The sequence below is a fragment of the Delphinus delphis genome, chromosome 15 (genome assembly GCF_949987515.2).
Source record: "Delphinus delphis chromosome 15, mDelDel1.2, whole genome shotgun sequence".
Classification (NCBI taxonomy): domain Eukaryota; kingdom Metazoa; phylum Chordata; class Mammalia; order Artiodactyla; family Delphinidae; genus Delphinus; species Delphinus delphis.
Window position 1 is genome coordinate 77,863,268 of NC_082697.1, and position 16,168 is coordinate 77,879,435.

The following is a 16,168-nucleotide window of genomic DNA, read 5'->3' on the forward strand; positions in this document are numbered from 1 at the left end:
TACGATTTTGTTCAAAGTATTTTCTAAGAACCCTAGTAATTTCTTTTTGACCCATGGTTACCGAGAAGCATGTTGCTTAATTTCCTAATATTTGGAAATTTGGGGATTATTGATTTCTAGTTAAATCCCATTGTGGTCCAAAAACATACTCTGTATGATTTTAATCCTTTTGAGTTTATCAAGACCTAATTGATCACTTAGCACATCATTTATGTTGGTGACTAGTCCATGTACCCTTGAAAAGAATTTAGATTCTGCAGTTAACAGACCAATCAGGTCAAGTTGTTAAATGTTATTCAGTTCATCTGTATCATTTCCAATTTTCGCCTATTATTTTATCCATCATTGATAGAGGATTGTTAAAATAGCCAACTATATTGCATATCTGTTCCTCCTTTTGGTTAGTACATTTTGCTTCACACATGTTGAAGATATGAATATGAACGTTATTAGACATAAATTTAGGATTGTAATGTTTTCCTGCTGCATTGCCCCTTGCTTTCCTCACAAAATATTCCTCTTGCTTTCCTTTATCCTCCTGATCTTGAAGTCTCCTTTGTCTTGTATTAATATAGCCTCACCAGCTTTCTTATGACTAATATTTGCATAGCACAGCCTTTTCTATTCATTTACTTTCAGCTCTCTGTACTTTATATTTAAACTATGTCTCTTGTAAACACGCAGTTAGGTCTTTTTTGTAAAAACCAGTCTGAAAATCTGACTCTTACTTGGATTGTTCCATCCATTTACATTTCATGTCATTATTTATATGGTTTAGTTTAAGCCTTCTATGTTGCTGTTTCTTTTCTGTTCATCTCATATGTTCTTTGTTCCTTTGAGACTACTTTCCTGCGTTATTTTATTTCTTATTTGTTTTTTTAATAAATTTATTTTATTTATTTATCTATTTTGGCTGCATTGAGTCCTCGTTGCTGCACGCCTGCTTTCTCTAGTTGTGGCCAGCGGGGGCTACTCTTCATCGTGGTACACGGGCTTCTCATTCTGGTGGCTTCTTTTGTTGCGGAGCATGGGCTCTAGGCACGTGGGCTTCAGTAGTTGTGGCATGCGGACTCAGTAGCTGTGGCTCGTGGGCTCTAGAGCACAGGCTCAGTAGTTGTGGCACATGGGCTTAGTTGCTCTGTGGCATGTGGGATCTTCCCGGACCAGGGATCGAACCCATGTACCCTGCACTGGCAGGCGGATTCTTAACCACTGTGCCACCAGGGAAACTCCCTGTGTTATTTTAGATCGAGAATTTTTTTGTATTATATTTTATCTCCTCTATTGACATTTTAGCTCTTTTAGGTTTTTTTTTTTTTTTTGGTTATTCTTGGGATTATAATATGCCCTCCTAATTTGTCACAGTGAACCTAAAATTACGATTTTTCTACTACACCTACAATGTAAGAACCTTAAACAGTATAATTCTGTTTACTTCTGTCTAGCCCTAATATGTTATAAATCTTGCAGTGCCTTATGATGTTTGTTTTAAGTAATCACTTTCCAAAATTTTTTTAAATAATCTTTTATATTTACCTACATATGTACCCTTTCTAATACCCTTTTTTCCTTCTTGTAGCTCTGGATTTCCATCTGGAATTATTTCCCTTCAGCCTGAAGAACTTTCTTTAGCATTTCCTTTAGTGTGGGTCTAATAGTAAGAAACCCTCTCTGATTTTGTTTATCAGAAAATATATTTACCTTGCCTTCATTTGTGTGTGTGTGTGTGTGTGTGTGTGTGTGTGGTTTAAAAAAAACCATAAAGTTTACCATGAAACCACATTTATGGGTATGGTAGTTCAGTAGTGTTGAGTATATTCACATTGTTGTGAAACAGATCTCCAGAACTCTTTCATCTTGCAAACCTGAAGCTCTATATCCACTAAATAAACAATTCCCTTTCCCCCACTACCTTGGCCCCTGATAACCACCATTCTCCTTTGTTTCTATGAGTGTGGCCATTTCACATACCTCGTCTAAGTGGAATCACAGAGTACTTACACTACTAACGCCTGGATTATTTTACTTTGGGCGGGCATAACATCCTGAGGTTTCATCGATGTTATAGCATGGAACAGGACTCAGTCTGCCTTCAAACACCTCTAATGAATTTTTCAGTTCAGTTATCGGATTTTTCAGCCCCAGAGGGCCGTTTGGTATTTTTATAGCTCCTCTTTGTCAGTGCCCTCCTTTTGTCCATGTATCATTTAGTTGTCTTTCTATACTCTCTCTTAGTGCATTGAGCATCTTTATTTTAAATTCTTTGTCAGGTAGTTCATAGATCTACATTTCTTTAGAATTGGTGTCTGGAGTTTTATTTTGTTCCTTTGAGTGGACCTTGTTTCCCTGCTTCTCTGTATGCCTTGTAATTTTTTTCCCCCCCCGGGATTTTTTCTGGGCATTTGAAAAGACAACCACCTCTCCCAGTCTTGGCTTACTGGCTCCGTGCGGGGGAAGACCACCCATCAGCCCTGCTGGCTGTTCTAGAACCTCTCAAACCTTTTTGAATCTCTTTCGCCCCCTGGTGTCTCCCACAGAACTGCAGCTCTGAGTTAAGTCAGTGCTCTGAGTCAGGCAAGATATAAATCAGTTCCTCCAGTAACCCCCAGACAAGCCAGAATGTTGGACACACAGTCCACTCTTGTTTCCACGTCAAGGGAGGAGCCCCAGTCCGGGGGTTCCTTCGCAGCTGCTCTGCACTATGCCACATAGAGGGAGAAGCATGAATAGGCACAGCAAATGCTGCAACCCTTCCTACCCCTGTGCTACAATCTCTTCTTGGTTTTCCAGTGGCTGGTCTGCAGAGTTCTCACAGAGGTGTTCTGGTCCGTATATTGTTAATTTGGTGTATCTGTGGAGGAAGGAAGGCCCATTGCTTCCTAGTCTGCCATCTTGCCAACATCATTCTCCTTGCTTTCGTTTCTGAAGATTTTTTTTTTTTTGAAGTATAGTTGATTTACAACATTATGTTAGTTTCAGGTGTACGGTAAAATGATTCAGTTATACATATATTTATATATTCTTTTTGAGATTCTTTTCCATTATGGGTTATTACAAGATATTGAATATAATTCCCTGTGCCATACAGTAGGTCCTTATTGTTTTTTGAAGACTGCTTTTACTCGATATAGAATCTGGCTTGACAGTTTTTTTCCTCCAGCCCTTTTTTTTCTCTTTTGGCCGCATCGCGTGGCTTGCGGGATCTTAGTTCCCCGACTAGGGATTGAACCTGCGCCTTAAGCAGTGCAAGCATGGAGTCCCAACCACTGGACCGCCAGGGAATTCTCTTCCTCCAGTCCTTTCAAAGTTTCATTCCATTTCCTCCTGGTTGCCACTGTTTTAGATAACAAAGTCAGGTTTGAATTCTTATTTTTGTTCCCCTGAAGGTAATGTATCTTTTTCCCTAGCTCTGTCTCATCTTTGGTTTTCAGCAGTTTGGCCATGAAATGCCTATTTATAGCCTTCTTTGTTTTTACCCTACTTGGTCTGTGGAGCTTACTGAATCTGCATGTTGACATCTTCATCAATGTTGGACATTTTTGGCCATTCATATCTCTTCAAATATTTATTCTGATTCTCTTCTTAATTTACACAGAGAAGGAAATTTGCTATTTAATGTTTCTTTATTTTTTTAATTATCTTTGGCTGCATTGGGTCTTCGTTGCTGCACGCGGGCTTTCTCTAGTTGCGGTGCGGTGGCTTCTCTTGCCATGGAGCACAGGCTCTAGGCGTGCAGGCTTCAGTAGTTGCAGCACGTGGGCTCTAGGGTGCGCGGGTTTCAGTGGTTGTGGCTCATGGGCTCTAGAGCACAGGCTCAGTAGTTGTGGCACATGGGCTTAGTTGCTCCACGGCACGTGGGATCTTCCAGGACCAGGGTTTTAACCCGTGTCCCCTGCATTGGCAGGCGGATTCTTAACCACTGTGCCACCAGGGAAGTCTGGCAGGTGGATTCTTAACCACTGCATCACCAGGGAAGTCCAGAAATTTGCTATTTATTGTCTCACAAGTCATTAAGGCTCTGTTCCTTTCCCCCCCACTTTTTCTTTTTGTATTCAAGTTTCAGATTGGATAGTTTCTATTGGCATTTCTTTGAGGGCACTGATTCTTCCTTCAGCCGTATCCAGGGTGCTGTTAAGTCCATCTGGTGAAATTTTCATTTCTGATTATTTTCCATTTCTAAAATTGCATTTTCTTTCTTCCTTCTGTGGTTAACATTTTCATTTCTCTGTTGCAATTTCCCTTATATTAATTTGTTGTGTTCACCACCCCTATAAAAAGTCTTTCATGTGTTTATAGCAGTTGTTTTAGTCCTTATCTGGTAATTTCAACATCTGGGTCATTTCTGGTTCTGCGTCTATAGATTTTTTTTTTCTGTCTTGGTCACGGGTCACATTTTCCTGCTTCTTCACATTCCTACTAATCTTTCATTTTATACTGGGTATTATGCGTGATATGTTGTAAAAACCTGCTAAGTTAAATTGCATTTTCTTCTGGCAGGCAGTTAAGTTACTGGCAGGTCACCCTGTCCCCATGCGGATGAGAGTTGCCCTTGGCCCTAGAGCATCCCTCTTGGTCTCAGAAGGCGGCCCCTCCTCCTAAGATGTGCCCCTTAGTTTCACAAGGTGTTAAACAAGCTTCTCGAGCTTGGTGCATCTTGAATACCAACCCCTGTCTTTCTGGCACCACACAGCTGTTTAAATCTCTTCTCAGCAATTTACCTTCCAGATGTTGCTTTTCCTTAAAGCCTCACCCTGTGCTTGCAGAGTTTGGAGACGAAGCAAGCATTTGAGGGAAGATGCTATGATGATACTGGGTCTCCTACCTCTGTGACTCATTTTCTCCAGAATTTCCCTTTCAGTGTTTAGCCACAATGGCAGTCCTGATATGTGACATAGATTTCCTCGTTTCACTAAGACGGCTGCTTTTTGGTTAAGCTCTATTTCTTCCTGAGTCCCACAGGAAGTCAGGAGTTCCCATGGGGGAAAAGCCAGGTCAATGTGCATCTCATCCCATATGTGTGCTTCCCTTCTTTCGAGGATAGCATTCCTTCCTGCTTTCGCCTGTTTCTGGTTGTTCTTCAGTGCTTTCAAGTAGTTATCTTCTCATTTCGTCCAGAGCTTATCGTTCATTGTTCCTGGCAAATACACACTTCTCTGCCATCGCTGGAACAGTAATACTGGGTGTCATTCTTGAACGTGTGATGGTTATTTCTCTAGAAGTTGTCTTGAAAGTTAGGAAAAATTACCATGGAATTGCATCAAAAACGCATTTACCTGCCTTCTGAAGTTAGGAACCAACTCCCTGCTGTATAAGCATTCACAAATTTAATCCTCAAAACAGAAGGAATTTAGAATCAACCTGGGTTAGGGTTATAGGTGCTTAATATTAAAGCAATATAAAGTAAACCAGGGACTGGCGAGCTTTCTCTGTAATGGGAGTGATAGTAACTGTTTTAGTCTCTGGGTCATTACAGCCTCTGTTGCAGCCACTCACCTTGCTTTGTAGCACGAAAGTAGAAGCAGGTGATATGGCGATGAATGCACCTGGTCAATAAAACTTTATTGACAGCACTGACATGTGAATTTCGTGTTATTTTCTCAGGTTATGAAGTAAGTCCTTTTGAACTTATTTAACCATTTCAAAATATGAAAAACCATTCTTAGCTCACAGGTCATACAAAACACAGGCCGTGGGCAGGATGTGGCCCCAGGCTGTAGTTCACTGACCCCTGGACTAAACCTGCAGGCAGTACTGTCAATTATTCTCTTTACCTCTTATTTTACCTGTGGGCCAAAATTGTTTGAATGACCAAACACACATAGGTTTTCACCTGCTTCCTTCTTTTAGCCTAATTGGTTCTGATATGTGAACATGCCTAGGAATTGCTTTGCAGAATTGTTTACACAGAACTATATATATCCTGTACTTCCTGGATGTCTGAGGGTTTTCAAGTATAATTCTGTCTGTGCATGATTTTTGCCTTACATTTGACCCTAGAACGTAACTCCATGGTACAAGCCTCTCTGGCCCAAGAAATCACTTTGACGGTTTTCAAGTTACTGCCTCTCTACTCCAAGTCCACCCTTCTTTGTCCTGCCTTGTGATACTGGAACTGGACCCTGTAAACATTTCTCCCTTGGCAGCTGGCCTAGGACCTACCTTGGAGGCTTTTTCAGGAGGTCCCTGGAGGAGGAAGACACTCCTCTTCCCGTTTCCAGTGGGCTCGCACCTGCTCGTACCTGTAGCACACGGTGACCAATTGCACTTGGGATTCCCAGGGGCACCCCTGCCGCACACAGCATCCAGTTGGCTCCCCTGCATCCCGGCCAGCTGCCCAGCAAGTCACACAGAAGTCCCAGAAAGTTCCAGAAGGAAGCTTCCCAGAGAAATCTCAGGGGCACCACACCCACCGGCAGTTTCCCAGGGAGTTAGTTCCACCAGTGCCTGAGAGAGAGGCCTCCTAGAAAGTTCTGCAGGCATCACCCCATGGGTGGTTTCCAGAGTTCTGCCACCGCCCCAGGGAACAGCTTCCCTGCAACAGTGAATCTGGCGGCACCCCGGGGGCCACTTGCCAGTGGTTTCCACTAGCACCTCTAGAGGACGGGTCCCTGCTTGCCAGCCCCAGTTTATGGCACCCCTGCAGACTCTGCCTCCTCCCCAGAGAGGCCTGGACCTCAGCCTCGGGGGGACTCTCTTCCAGGATTAGTTTCTCCCTCAGCCCTTGTGGTGGTCGATGCTCCTGCTGCCTGTTGCTTTGTGTTGTTTAGAGTTCTCATTACCCCTTAGCAGTTCATCCTTGTTACTACGATTCTGTTTTGGTTCTTTTTTTTTGGCTGCACCAAGTCTTAGTTGTAGCATGCAGGCTCTTAGTTATGGCTCGTGGGATCTAGGTCCCTCACCAGGGATCGAACCCGGGCCCCTCACATTGGGAGCACAGAGTCTTAACCTTGGGACAACCAGAGAAGTCCCACTAATGATTCTTTTATTAAACTTTCCCTGTTCAAATTAATGTGTGGTTTCTGTGTCCTGACTAACCCTGATGAAAACAAACAGTTTCAAAACTTTTGCAGTAGCAGCTGACAGGGGGGCTGTTCCCGAACCTGCCCAGTGCTGAGGGTCTTCCTACACAGTGACTGTCACTTGCAGACTGGATAGCAAATAATTTTCTTTTTTCTTTTTTTTTTTTTTGGCTTCCCTACTTGGCCTGCGGGATCTTGGTTCTCCAACCAGGGATGGAACCCGAGTCTTCTGCAGTGGAAGCGCAGAGTCCTAACCACTGGACCGGCAGGGAATTCCCAGCAAACAATTTTCTGTTACCATTTCCTCTGAACTACTAATATTTCCTTATATGTTGAATTATTTATTGTTTATCAGTAGATTCATTTCACAGGTGATCACTATGTTATTTTATCCTGTTCATCAGAAATAGCCTGTTCTTTGTTGTGTATTTTTTTTTTAATTAAAAGGTCTTGTTTTGGACTTCCCTGGTAGCGCAGTGGTTAAGAATCCGCCTGCCAATTCAGGGGACACGGGTTCAAGCCCTGGTCCGGGAAGATCCCACATGTCCCAGAGCAGCTGGGCCTGTGCGCCACAGCTGCTGAGCCTGCGCTCTGGAGCCCGTGAGCCACAACTACTGAGTCTGCACGCCACAACTACTGAGCCCACGCGCCTAGAGCCTGTGCTCCGCAACAAGAGAAGCCACCACAGTGAGAAGCCCGCGCACTGCAACGAACAGTAGCCCCTGCTCGCTGCGACTAGAGAAAGCCCGCGCGCAGCAACAAAGACCCAACGCAGCCAAAAATAAATAAATAAATTTATTAAAAAAAAAAAAAAGATCTTGTTTTATGTCTATTCCTTTTTCCTTTCAGTACCAGAAGCATGGACGTTAAGAAAACGCACAGTACAGATACTTGGATACTGACTTTGTACTGATCACTCGTTTACAGGCATTGCCGAAGGGCTGCAGGAGGTGAAACCCCCAGGCCCTGCCAACGGGATGCAGATTGATTCAGGAGAAACGGAAATACTCAGAAAAGCCGTCGAGGACTATTTCTGCTTTTGTTACGGTAAAGCTCACTTTAAGCATTAATTCTCTGAATAGTTCACTACAGAAGATGGTTTTAGAAATCATTTTATCAGCGTGACTATTTAGACCGTCTCTAACATTGGAAAAATCCACATTCACATCAAGGGAAGAGCCAGTAAAGTACCAGATCAAGTCTTCTTAAGGAAGACCACTTGGTCTCTTCTGGTCCATTGGAACCTCTGAATTCATCAGCCTTCAGTCTTTGCAGAGCCCCCTCCCCATGGCCATGCAGTTATTAGATGTTCATGGTTGGTTCGCGCACCAGCCTCATCCTCATTGGTCTCCCCACCCACCCACATCTTCCCACAGGCATGGAGACAGGGATTTTTTTTTTAAATACCTACACAGTGCTTAAAAAAGCTAGATAACAAGGAAGTCTGCAGGTGTTGTACTTGTGATAGAAGCACCTTAGCATCTTAGGGCCTGGGTCATCATTCCTAGACAGCTGCAAACATCTGTGTGACCTGCAGGTCCCTGTGACCATTTGGATTTGGGGGACTCCTCCAGCACAGGGGATCTTAGGGTCTCAGGCTACACTTCCATATGAGAAATGGAGCTCCAGCACCTCGGGGCTGGTCAGCCAGTGCAGAGACACCGACATATCCCCAGGTGGACTCAGCTTTCTACAGGCAAGTTGGCCCAATCTGTACAGTGTGACACAGGGACAGCTAAGATTTGGGCAGGGCTCTCATCCTCTTTGGCTGCAGCCTGAGTAACCTCAGGCTGTTCCCTGCAGCCCTGGGTGCACCAGGGTGAGCACCCTGAATTGTGCAACCTCCAAGAGAATGGAGAAAAAGACCTATTATTTTCTTTCTTTTGGAAATAGATTATTTTTAGTTAATTAATTTACTTATTGAAATATAGTTGACTTACAATATTATATTAGTTTCAGGTGTACAACATAGTAATTCAATATTTTTTTAAATACATTTATTTATTTTATTTATTTATTTTTGGCTGTGTTGGGTCTTCGTTGCTGCGCGCTGGCTTTCTCTAGTTACGGCGAGCAGGGGCTACTCTTCGTTGCGGTGCACGGGCTTCTTATTGTGGTGGCTTCTCTTGTTGCGGAGCACGGGCTCTAGGCATGAGGGCTTCAGTAGTTATGGCACGCGGGCTCAGTAGTTGTGGATCACGGGCTTAGTTGCTCCGCAGCATGTGGGATCTTCCCGGACCAGGGCTCAAACCCATGTCCCTGCATTGGCAGGCGGATTCTTAACCACTGCGCCACCAGGGAAGCCCCTGTGATTCAATATTTTTATAGATTATGCAACCTATTATATTCTCTTATGTGAAGATTTAAAGGAAAACATTTTATACTTTTTCTTTTGGCCTTTTGGTCGGAAATTTTATTAACTTGAGATATAGAGGCATAGGACACTTTAAGTTTTTAATAAATTTCAGAACCAAATATCACCACCTGTGTTTATGACACTAAGTGAAACTGACTATCAGGGATTTATGCTCCTATTATTTAAAGACATCCTGCTGCTTCTTCTAGGCAAAGCCTTGGGGACGACAGCGATGGTGCCTGTTCCTTACGAGAAGATGCTGAGGGACCAGGCAGCCGTAGTGGTGCAGGGGCTCCCAGAAGGGGTCCCCTTTCAACACCCTGAGAACTATGACCTTGCAACCCTGAAGTGGATTTTGGAGAACAAAGCGGGGATTTCATTCCTTATCAACAGGTGATAGGCTCTACCCCCTCCTAACAGCTGATACACTGACTTAATTTCAGTTAGTTAATTCTGTCCCGTTATGTTTAGAAGTTGGTTATTCAGATGTTTAATCTGTCCGTCTTGTGTGTTCATGTCAGGTAACAGTATTGGTTTTCTTGCAGACCCTTCCTGAGTCCCGTGAGTCAGCTTGGTAAGTGACAGCTTCTCATACTTGGTGACTGCCCTTGACTGCTAAACCGGTTCTGCTTCTTAATTAAAATGCAAGTTTGGCACATTCTTGTTTATGCTTTGTCTTTCCTGCCTTGAGGAGGCCACCTCTGATCCCGGGGCCAGGGGTGGTGGGGATGTTTGCAGGGACTACAGCTCAGGGAAACACACATACCCAGCCTAAGAGCCGGGACGCCACCCTCCCGTCAGCTCGCATGCCGGCGAGCGTCTGCGTCCAGCCCTCGGAGGGCAGGAGATCTACCTTGTCCATGTGCACAGGAGTGTGAGGATGCTGGAGTGACTTCCTGGTCTCTGAGCACCAACCACAGGCCAGGCGTTGTGGGATTCAGGAGTGGTCTGGGCTGTGTGACCGTTCCCGTGCTTCTGAGATACATGATCTGTGAGGAGGAAAGAGACTGTTCAGAGAACCAGGGGTGACCCGTGGAGGAAATCCCTGAGAGCCCCCAGAAGGGGTTAGAATTGTGTGGTCAGAAGAGCTTCCTGGAGGAGCTGGCCCCCAAGATAAGCGGGATCTCAATAGCTTGGTTCCCCCAGGATGCCCATTCCATGTGGTCAGGCAGAAAGTTATGTGCAGGGTGTTTGAGACCATGTTTGGGAAACCAGGACCCCTCATAAGCTCCTTAACTGATGAAGGGACCAAAAAAGAAAATAGCAAGTTTACCAGGAACATTTAGAGATCCATCTGTGCCCACTTCCTTATTTTCTCAGATTATTATTCTGGATCATAGTTGGAAACCTTGGGCCATAGCTGTTCATGAAAGACCAGGTCTAAAGAGGGTGTTATGCTGAGCCTATATAGGTACAGAAGCCAGGTGGCAGGGGTGGGTGGAGGGTCTGTCCACATGGACTACCTTGGGGTATAGAGGGCAATGAGACACTCCTGTGCATGGGCTACTCACAGAGCAGGTATTTCTGGAGCAGTTGTGAGTTCCTGGGGTCCCCCAGTTCACATTAAAGGAGGGACTGGAGGGTGAGGGGTGGCAGGTGACCAGGTAACTGTTGTCCCAGGTGGCTTGTATTGTCATTATAGAAATAACGATAATAGCTGCTGCTGACACTTATTTTGTGATAGGCACTGTTCTAAGCACTTTGCATGTATTAATTAATCCTCACCCAACCACCATTTTGAGATGAGGAAACTGAGGCACGAGGAGGCTTAGTAACCTGCCAGAGGTCGCTCCGGCACAGGTCTGCTCCTTGGCCCCCATTGTGCCCACACAGATGGCCCAGGCCCTGGGGGCTGCTTTGAGTTGGTCTCTCCTCCGCTGCTATTCCATGATGACCTAGAGCCAGGAATTCTGTTCTCTTTGTATTCGCTTTCCCTTTATATGCCTTTGAATGTTGTCATATTTCAAGGTGCAGACAGAGGCTAGCGTGTGTCTTTTTACTCATGCACAGGTGGGCCTGGGTTGGTAACAGATGCTGAGAGATCAGTGACATCACCAAGTGAAAGGTAAGGGATAAATAAAAAATTAAGTCCCCATCTAACCCAAATGTATTAGTTTTTAGGCTATGGAATGTCTTATTTTGTTACATATTCTTTATTCAAAAGGATGTTTGGGATTATGAGAATATATTCATTGACACCTTTAACTTTCTTAATAATTTGTTACAACATTAAAGTTGAGGTAGCTTTGCATTCAGTTTGATGGGGGGAGGGGAACCTATGATGGTATGGAGAGCTGGGGATTAGATTCAGTGTGTCCAGATGCCTTTGGGCAGTTCTCACCCTGCCCATCTTGACCAGCATTCCCTTCTCCTTTTAGCTGTGCCCCCATCAGTGTGAAGACTGAACCCATGGAAGATTCTGGTATGTACACTGATGCTTGTAGAATCAGGTGTTCAGCAGGTCATTATTTGACTCCTTTCTTTTGTTTTACTTAAAAATGGGACTTTCAGTAAACCAGGAATAGAGGGGAATTTCCTCAACTTGATAAAAAATAATTTACAAAAAACCTACAGCTAACATCATATTTCATGCTGAGAAACTAGAATCTTTCCCACTAAGATCAGGAGCAAAGCAAGGATGTCCCCTCTCATCACTCCCTTTCAACATCATACCGAAAGTCCTAGCTAATGCAGTAAGACAAGAAAAGGAAATATAAGGTATATGGATTGGGAATGACAAACGAAAACTGTCTTTAATTTGCAGATGATATATTGGTCCATATTTGGGTAGAAAATCCCAAAGAATCAACAAGATAATGGGGATAGGTCACTAATGAACCTCAACGGGGGCCTTATTTGCAGAATAATCATATTTTACTCAAATATCTAGGGAAAAAAAGCCTTCTAATTCAATAAATATTAGGTACTAAGATGTTATTAAGTAGATATATTTGTAGACAAAGTTATTATTTTAATTATATGGAAATTAGAACTTGACTGCTAAATGAGTAAAAAGTCTTGAATACACATTTGGAATATGAATTTGATTTATGAATAAAGCAGTGTTTTTATTTTTGGACATAGCTTATTTTATTGCTTTCTTACACTCTGTCATTTCTAAATGTTCTACAATAGACGTACATTACTATGACAATGTATATTGGGAAAAAAATCCCTCTTTGATGGTGAGAGTAGTTAACCCCCATCCCTGCTCTTCCACGCCTCAAAAAAAAAAAAAAAAAGGCATTAGAAGGAAAAATGTTAAAGGTTAAAAATAGAAAAAAAATTTTTTAACTCAAATGTTTAATCAAGGGATGGAAAAGTATTGAAAGCGTTAGAAGTAGAAACGTTAGAAAACCTAAAATAAGTACATAAAACTGAAACTCAAACCTCAAAAAGATAAAGATGAACACAAGCTGACTGTACGGGGTAAAACGAGAAGTTAATAATGTTTAGAAAAGCAACATAGAAATAAGAAATAAACAGTTCCAAATATAAAGTTAAAGTTAAATCTGAGATAATGTAAAAGAAAAATATTCAATATTAAGAAAAGATGGAGAGAGGAGGCGAAGAGAGATGTTACCTCCAGTGAGATGGAGGTCAGAGCACGAGCTTTGCTGAAGGTGGGAGATGTGGTTTATGCTCAGCTGCCTCCCCAGTCCCTTGGGGCAGGAGTAGCCTGAATCCACCCTTGTCATACCCCAGGGTCACTCCTATCCACAGATAACATGTGCTTGGTAGAAGCTGCACCTTCAACGTCAGCCTGAAAAGAGCGCCTGTCCATTGTAGGTATTCTAGGTCAAACCAACACAAGTCAACAAAAAGGAGCCAGATATTTCAGCCAACAGAATTCAGCTGTGGCGTCTTCATCCCACTTACACGTGACACGCCTTACACGCTTGCCCTTTAATCTTAGCCTTGGATGCGTTTCCAAGCTCAGATACATTCTGCCTGCATCTCTGTTGGTAACAGAGAATTTAAAACCCCCAAGCCACAGTCTCCTCTCAGAAACCCAGAAAACAAATGGGGTGGGAGTGAGGGGTTGTCGGCTCTCCCCGGGGGGCCCTTTCAAGGATCCGCGGCCCTACCGCCTTCCCTTCCGCCCTCACCAGCTATTGGGTGGATGAGCGTTTCCCGCCAGCCTTAAAATAGGCCTCTTTTGTTGAGGCCTCTCTTTGGAGATGTGATTCCCTATAAACAATCCTTAATAATGTGACTTTCTACCATGGATTTCGTGATATGAATTGCTTCCAGGTGCCTGCAGGCTTCTGTGAGCTGACCATCCATTGGCCTTATTTCCTGTGATGTTTGTGTAGCACTTGCTGCACAGAACGTTTAAATGGTTTTAACTTCTGAATTTCCCCCTCCCCCCTCATATTTTGAGGAAAGGCTGAAGCGATTCTGCATTCTGCACCGGCAAACCTGCTTTCAGTTGCCTGCATTGAAAAGAAATTTTTCTTTGACAGCCCAGCTGTCACATATTTATCAAATCTTTGTACTTTAAAGTTTTACTATAAATTACAAAAGTTATACATGTTTTAAATAAAAATTCAGTGTAGGAAGTGGTAATAAGTAGTGTAATAAGTAGTAATAAGTAAAATTCCTCTTCACTCCTCCCCTCTCAAAACTCCATCTCTCTTAAATCTCACTGCACCTCAAATTCCATCCCCGTTTTAAGGGCAACAGCTCTTTCAGATTCTTTCAGATCACTTACAAACATGTAAAAAGCTTTTTTCTTTTTTATGCACAAGTAGACCTCCATTTGTGAGCTCTCCTTTAATCTTTCCATCAGACTACCTTTCTGTCCCACTTCTGAGCAATTTCCTCAACTTGCTCAAGGGCAGTATCCATTTCACTGATATGGCCATCGGCCGTGTCCATTCTGTTCCTCAGTTTAACAAATTTTTCTTTTTGACAGTCACATTCGTTAATACCCAATCTTACCATCCCTATGCCAACAGGGCTGTTAAAGGTTTTCAGAAGACCTCCTCCCCCAACTTGTAAATTAACACTGAACAGTGAAATCCCAAGCTTGTCACAATTTTTGTTTTTGCTTCTATTAACTTTCACAGTTAAATTATATGTATACTTCAGTATCAGTTATCTATTGCGGTATAAAAGAGCACCCCAGAACTTAGTGGCTTCAAACAATAATTTAGTCTTTCTTACAATTCTGTGTGTTGGCCAGGCCGTCCTTCTGGTCTGGGCTGGCCTCACTCCTGGGGCCGAGGCCTCAGCTGCCAGAGTTGGGCCTACCTCTCCTCTTGGTCTCACATCCTCCAGGCTCATTCACGTGGCAACTCTGCTCCAAAAACAGCAGACGCTGATGCACGAGCACTTTTCAAGCCTCTCCCTGCATCCCACTGGCCAAAGCAAGTCACATGGCCAGGCCCAGATTCAAAAGGTGGAGTAGTTTTCCACTTCTAGAAAATAGGAGTGGGAAAGTTACATTGCAAACAGGTGTATATACTGGGATGGAAGACATCTGTGGCTAATTTTTGCCATCCACTACACCTTTCCCTGATAAAGCCTTTTGGTTTAACCAATGTAGTTTCCCTAGGTTTTGATATTCGTTTTGTTGTAGTAAGTAAATTAAGATTATCTGTGCCAATTTGGGCCCCATTACAGCAGAATATTTGCAATACTTATATTGCATATAAATGCATGTACATTTTCATCCATCTTGAAAGGGAAACTTTTCCCAAACTGGGAATTAGACCTCTTTCTCCTTCCCTTCTTTTCCTCCTTCCTTCCATCCATCTCTCCTCCCTTCCTTCTTTGCTTTATGTTGTTTTATTATTATTTTATATTTATATTTTTATATGGATAAACCATTTGTTCCTACTGCATGAGCTACAAGTTCTTTTGCTGATTGCCGTGTTGCTGTGTTGATCCAAACAGAACCTGGAAGATATACTAACCAGTCATATCTCTGTTCGTAAGTCTAGCCTAACACATAATTTTATAATTTCCATTGCGTTCAAAGGCATTTCACCGAAAGCAACAGTTATGTCAGTCAAGAAAGAATCAGAAGATCCTAATTACTATGAATATAGTATGCAAGGTAATATCATTTTATAATAATTTTCTTCTTTAGAAGTTATCTGTGATGGAAAATTTTAATTAGCACCCATCTGGAAAACAGGAAAAGAGTCGTAAAGATCCATGTACACTTACCCAGGATCTAACACACGGCCATTAGGGGAAACAGTTTTACAGTCATAAAATAGATTGTATTCATACTTAGCCTGAGTCCGCATGATTCTAGGCATCCGTGAATGTAAAGACATTTCAGGCTGCATTTTACTAGAGTTTTGTCTGTTAAATATTATTTTGTGTGATGTAAAATATTCCCGCCTTAATTCTCTTCTGTCCAGTGTGTCCCCTAGGTTGCTGAGAAAATAGTAAGTGTTAAAAGAGATGGAGATGAGTTAAGAAATTCAAGTGCCTTTTCTTTTTTTTTTTTTAATTAATTAATTTATTTATTTTTGGCTGCGTTGGGTCTTTGTTGCTGTGCGCGGGCTTTCTCTAGTTGCAGCGAGTGGGGGCTACTCTTCATTGCCGTGCGTGGGCTTCTCATTTCAGTGGCTTCTCTTGTTGTGAAGCACGAGCTCTAGGCACACACACTTCAGTAGTGGTAGCACGCAGGCTCAGTAGTTGTTGCTCACGGGCTCTAGAGCACAGGCTCAGTAGTTGTGGCACATGGGCTTAGTTGCTCCGCGGCATGTGGGATCTTCCCGGACCAGGGCTCAAACCTATGTTCCCTGCATTGGAGGTGGATTCATAACCACTG

The 16,168-nt window shown here is 43.1% G+C and overlaps 1 protein-coding gene across 1 annotated transcript in view; it reads left to right on the forward strand.

Annotated features, from left to right (window-relative positions):
• The window catches only part of LOC132438219 (general transcription factor II-I repeat domain-containing protein 2), a 54,306-nt gene that overhangs the window by 17,319 nt on the left and 20,819 nt on the right, over positions 1–16,168 (forward strand). The window contains exons 4-9 of the mRNA XM_060032213.1: positions 7,947–8,066; positions 9,585–9,768; positions 9,921–9,949; positions 11,386–11,440; positions 11,754–11,797; positions 15,362–15,439. Coding sequence (XP_059888196.1) covers positions 7,947–8,066; positions 9,585–9,768; positions 9,921–9,949; positions 11,386–11,440; positions 11,754–11,797; positions 15,362–15,439 — 510 coding nt within the window. The remainder of the gene's footprint in view (positions 1–7,946; positions 8,067–9,584; positions 9,769–9,920; positions 9,950–11,385; positions 11,441–11,753; positions 11,798–15,361; positions 15,440–16,168) is intronic.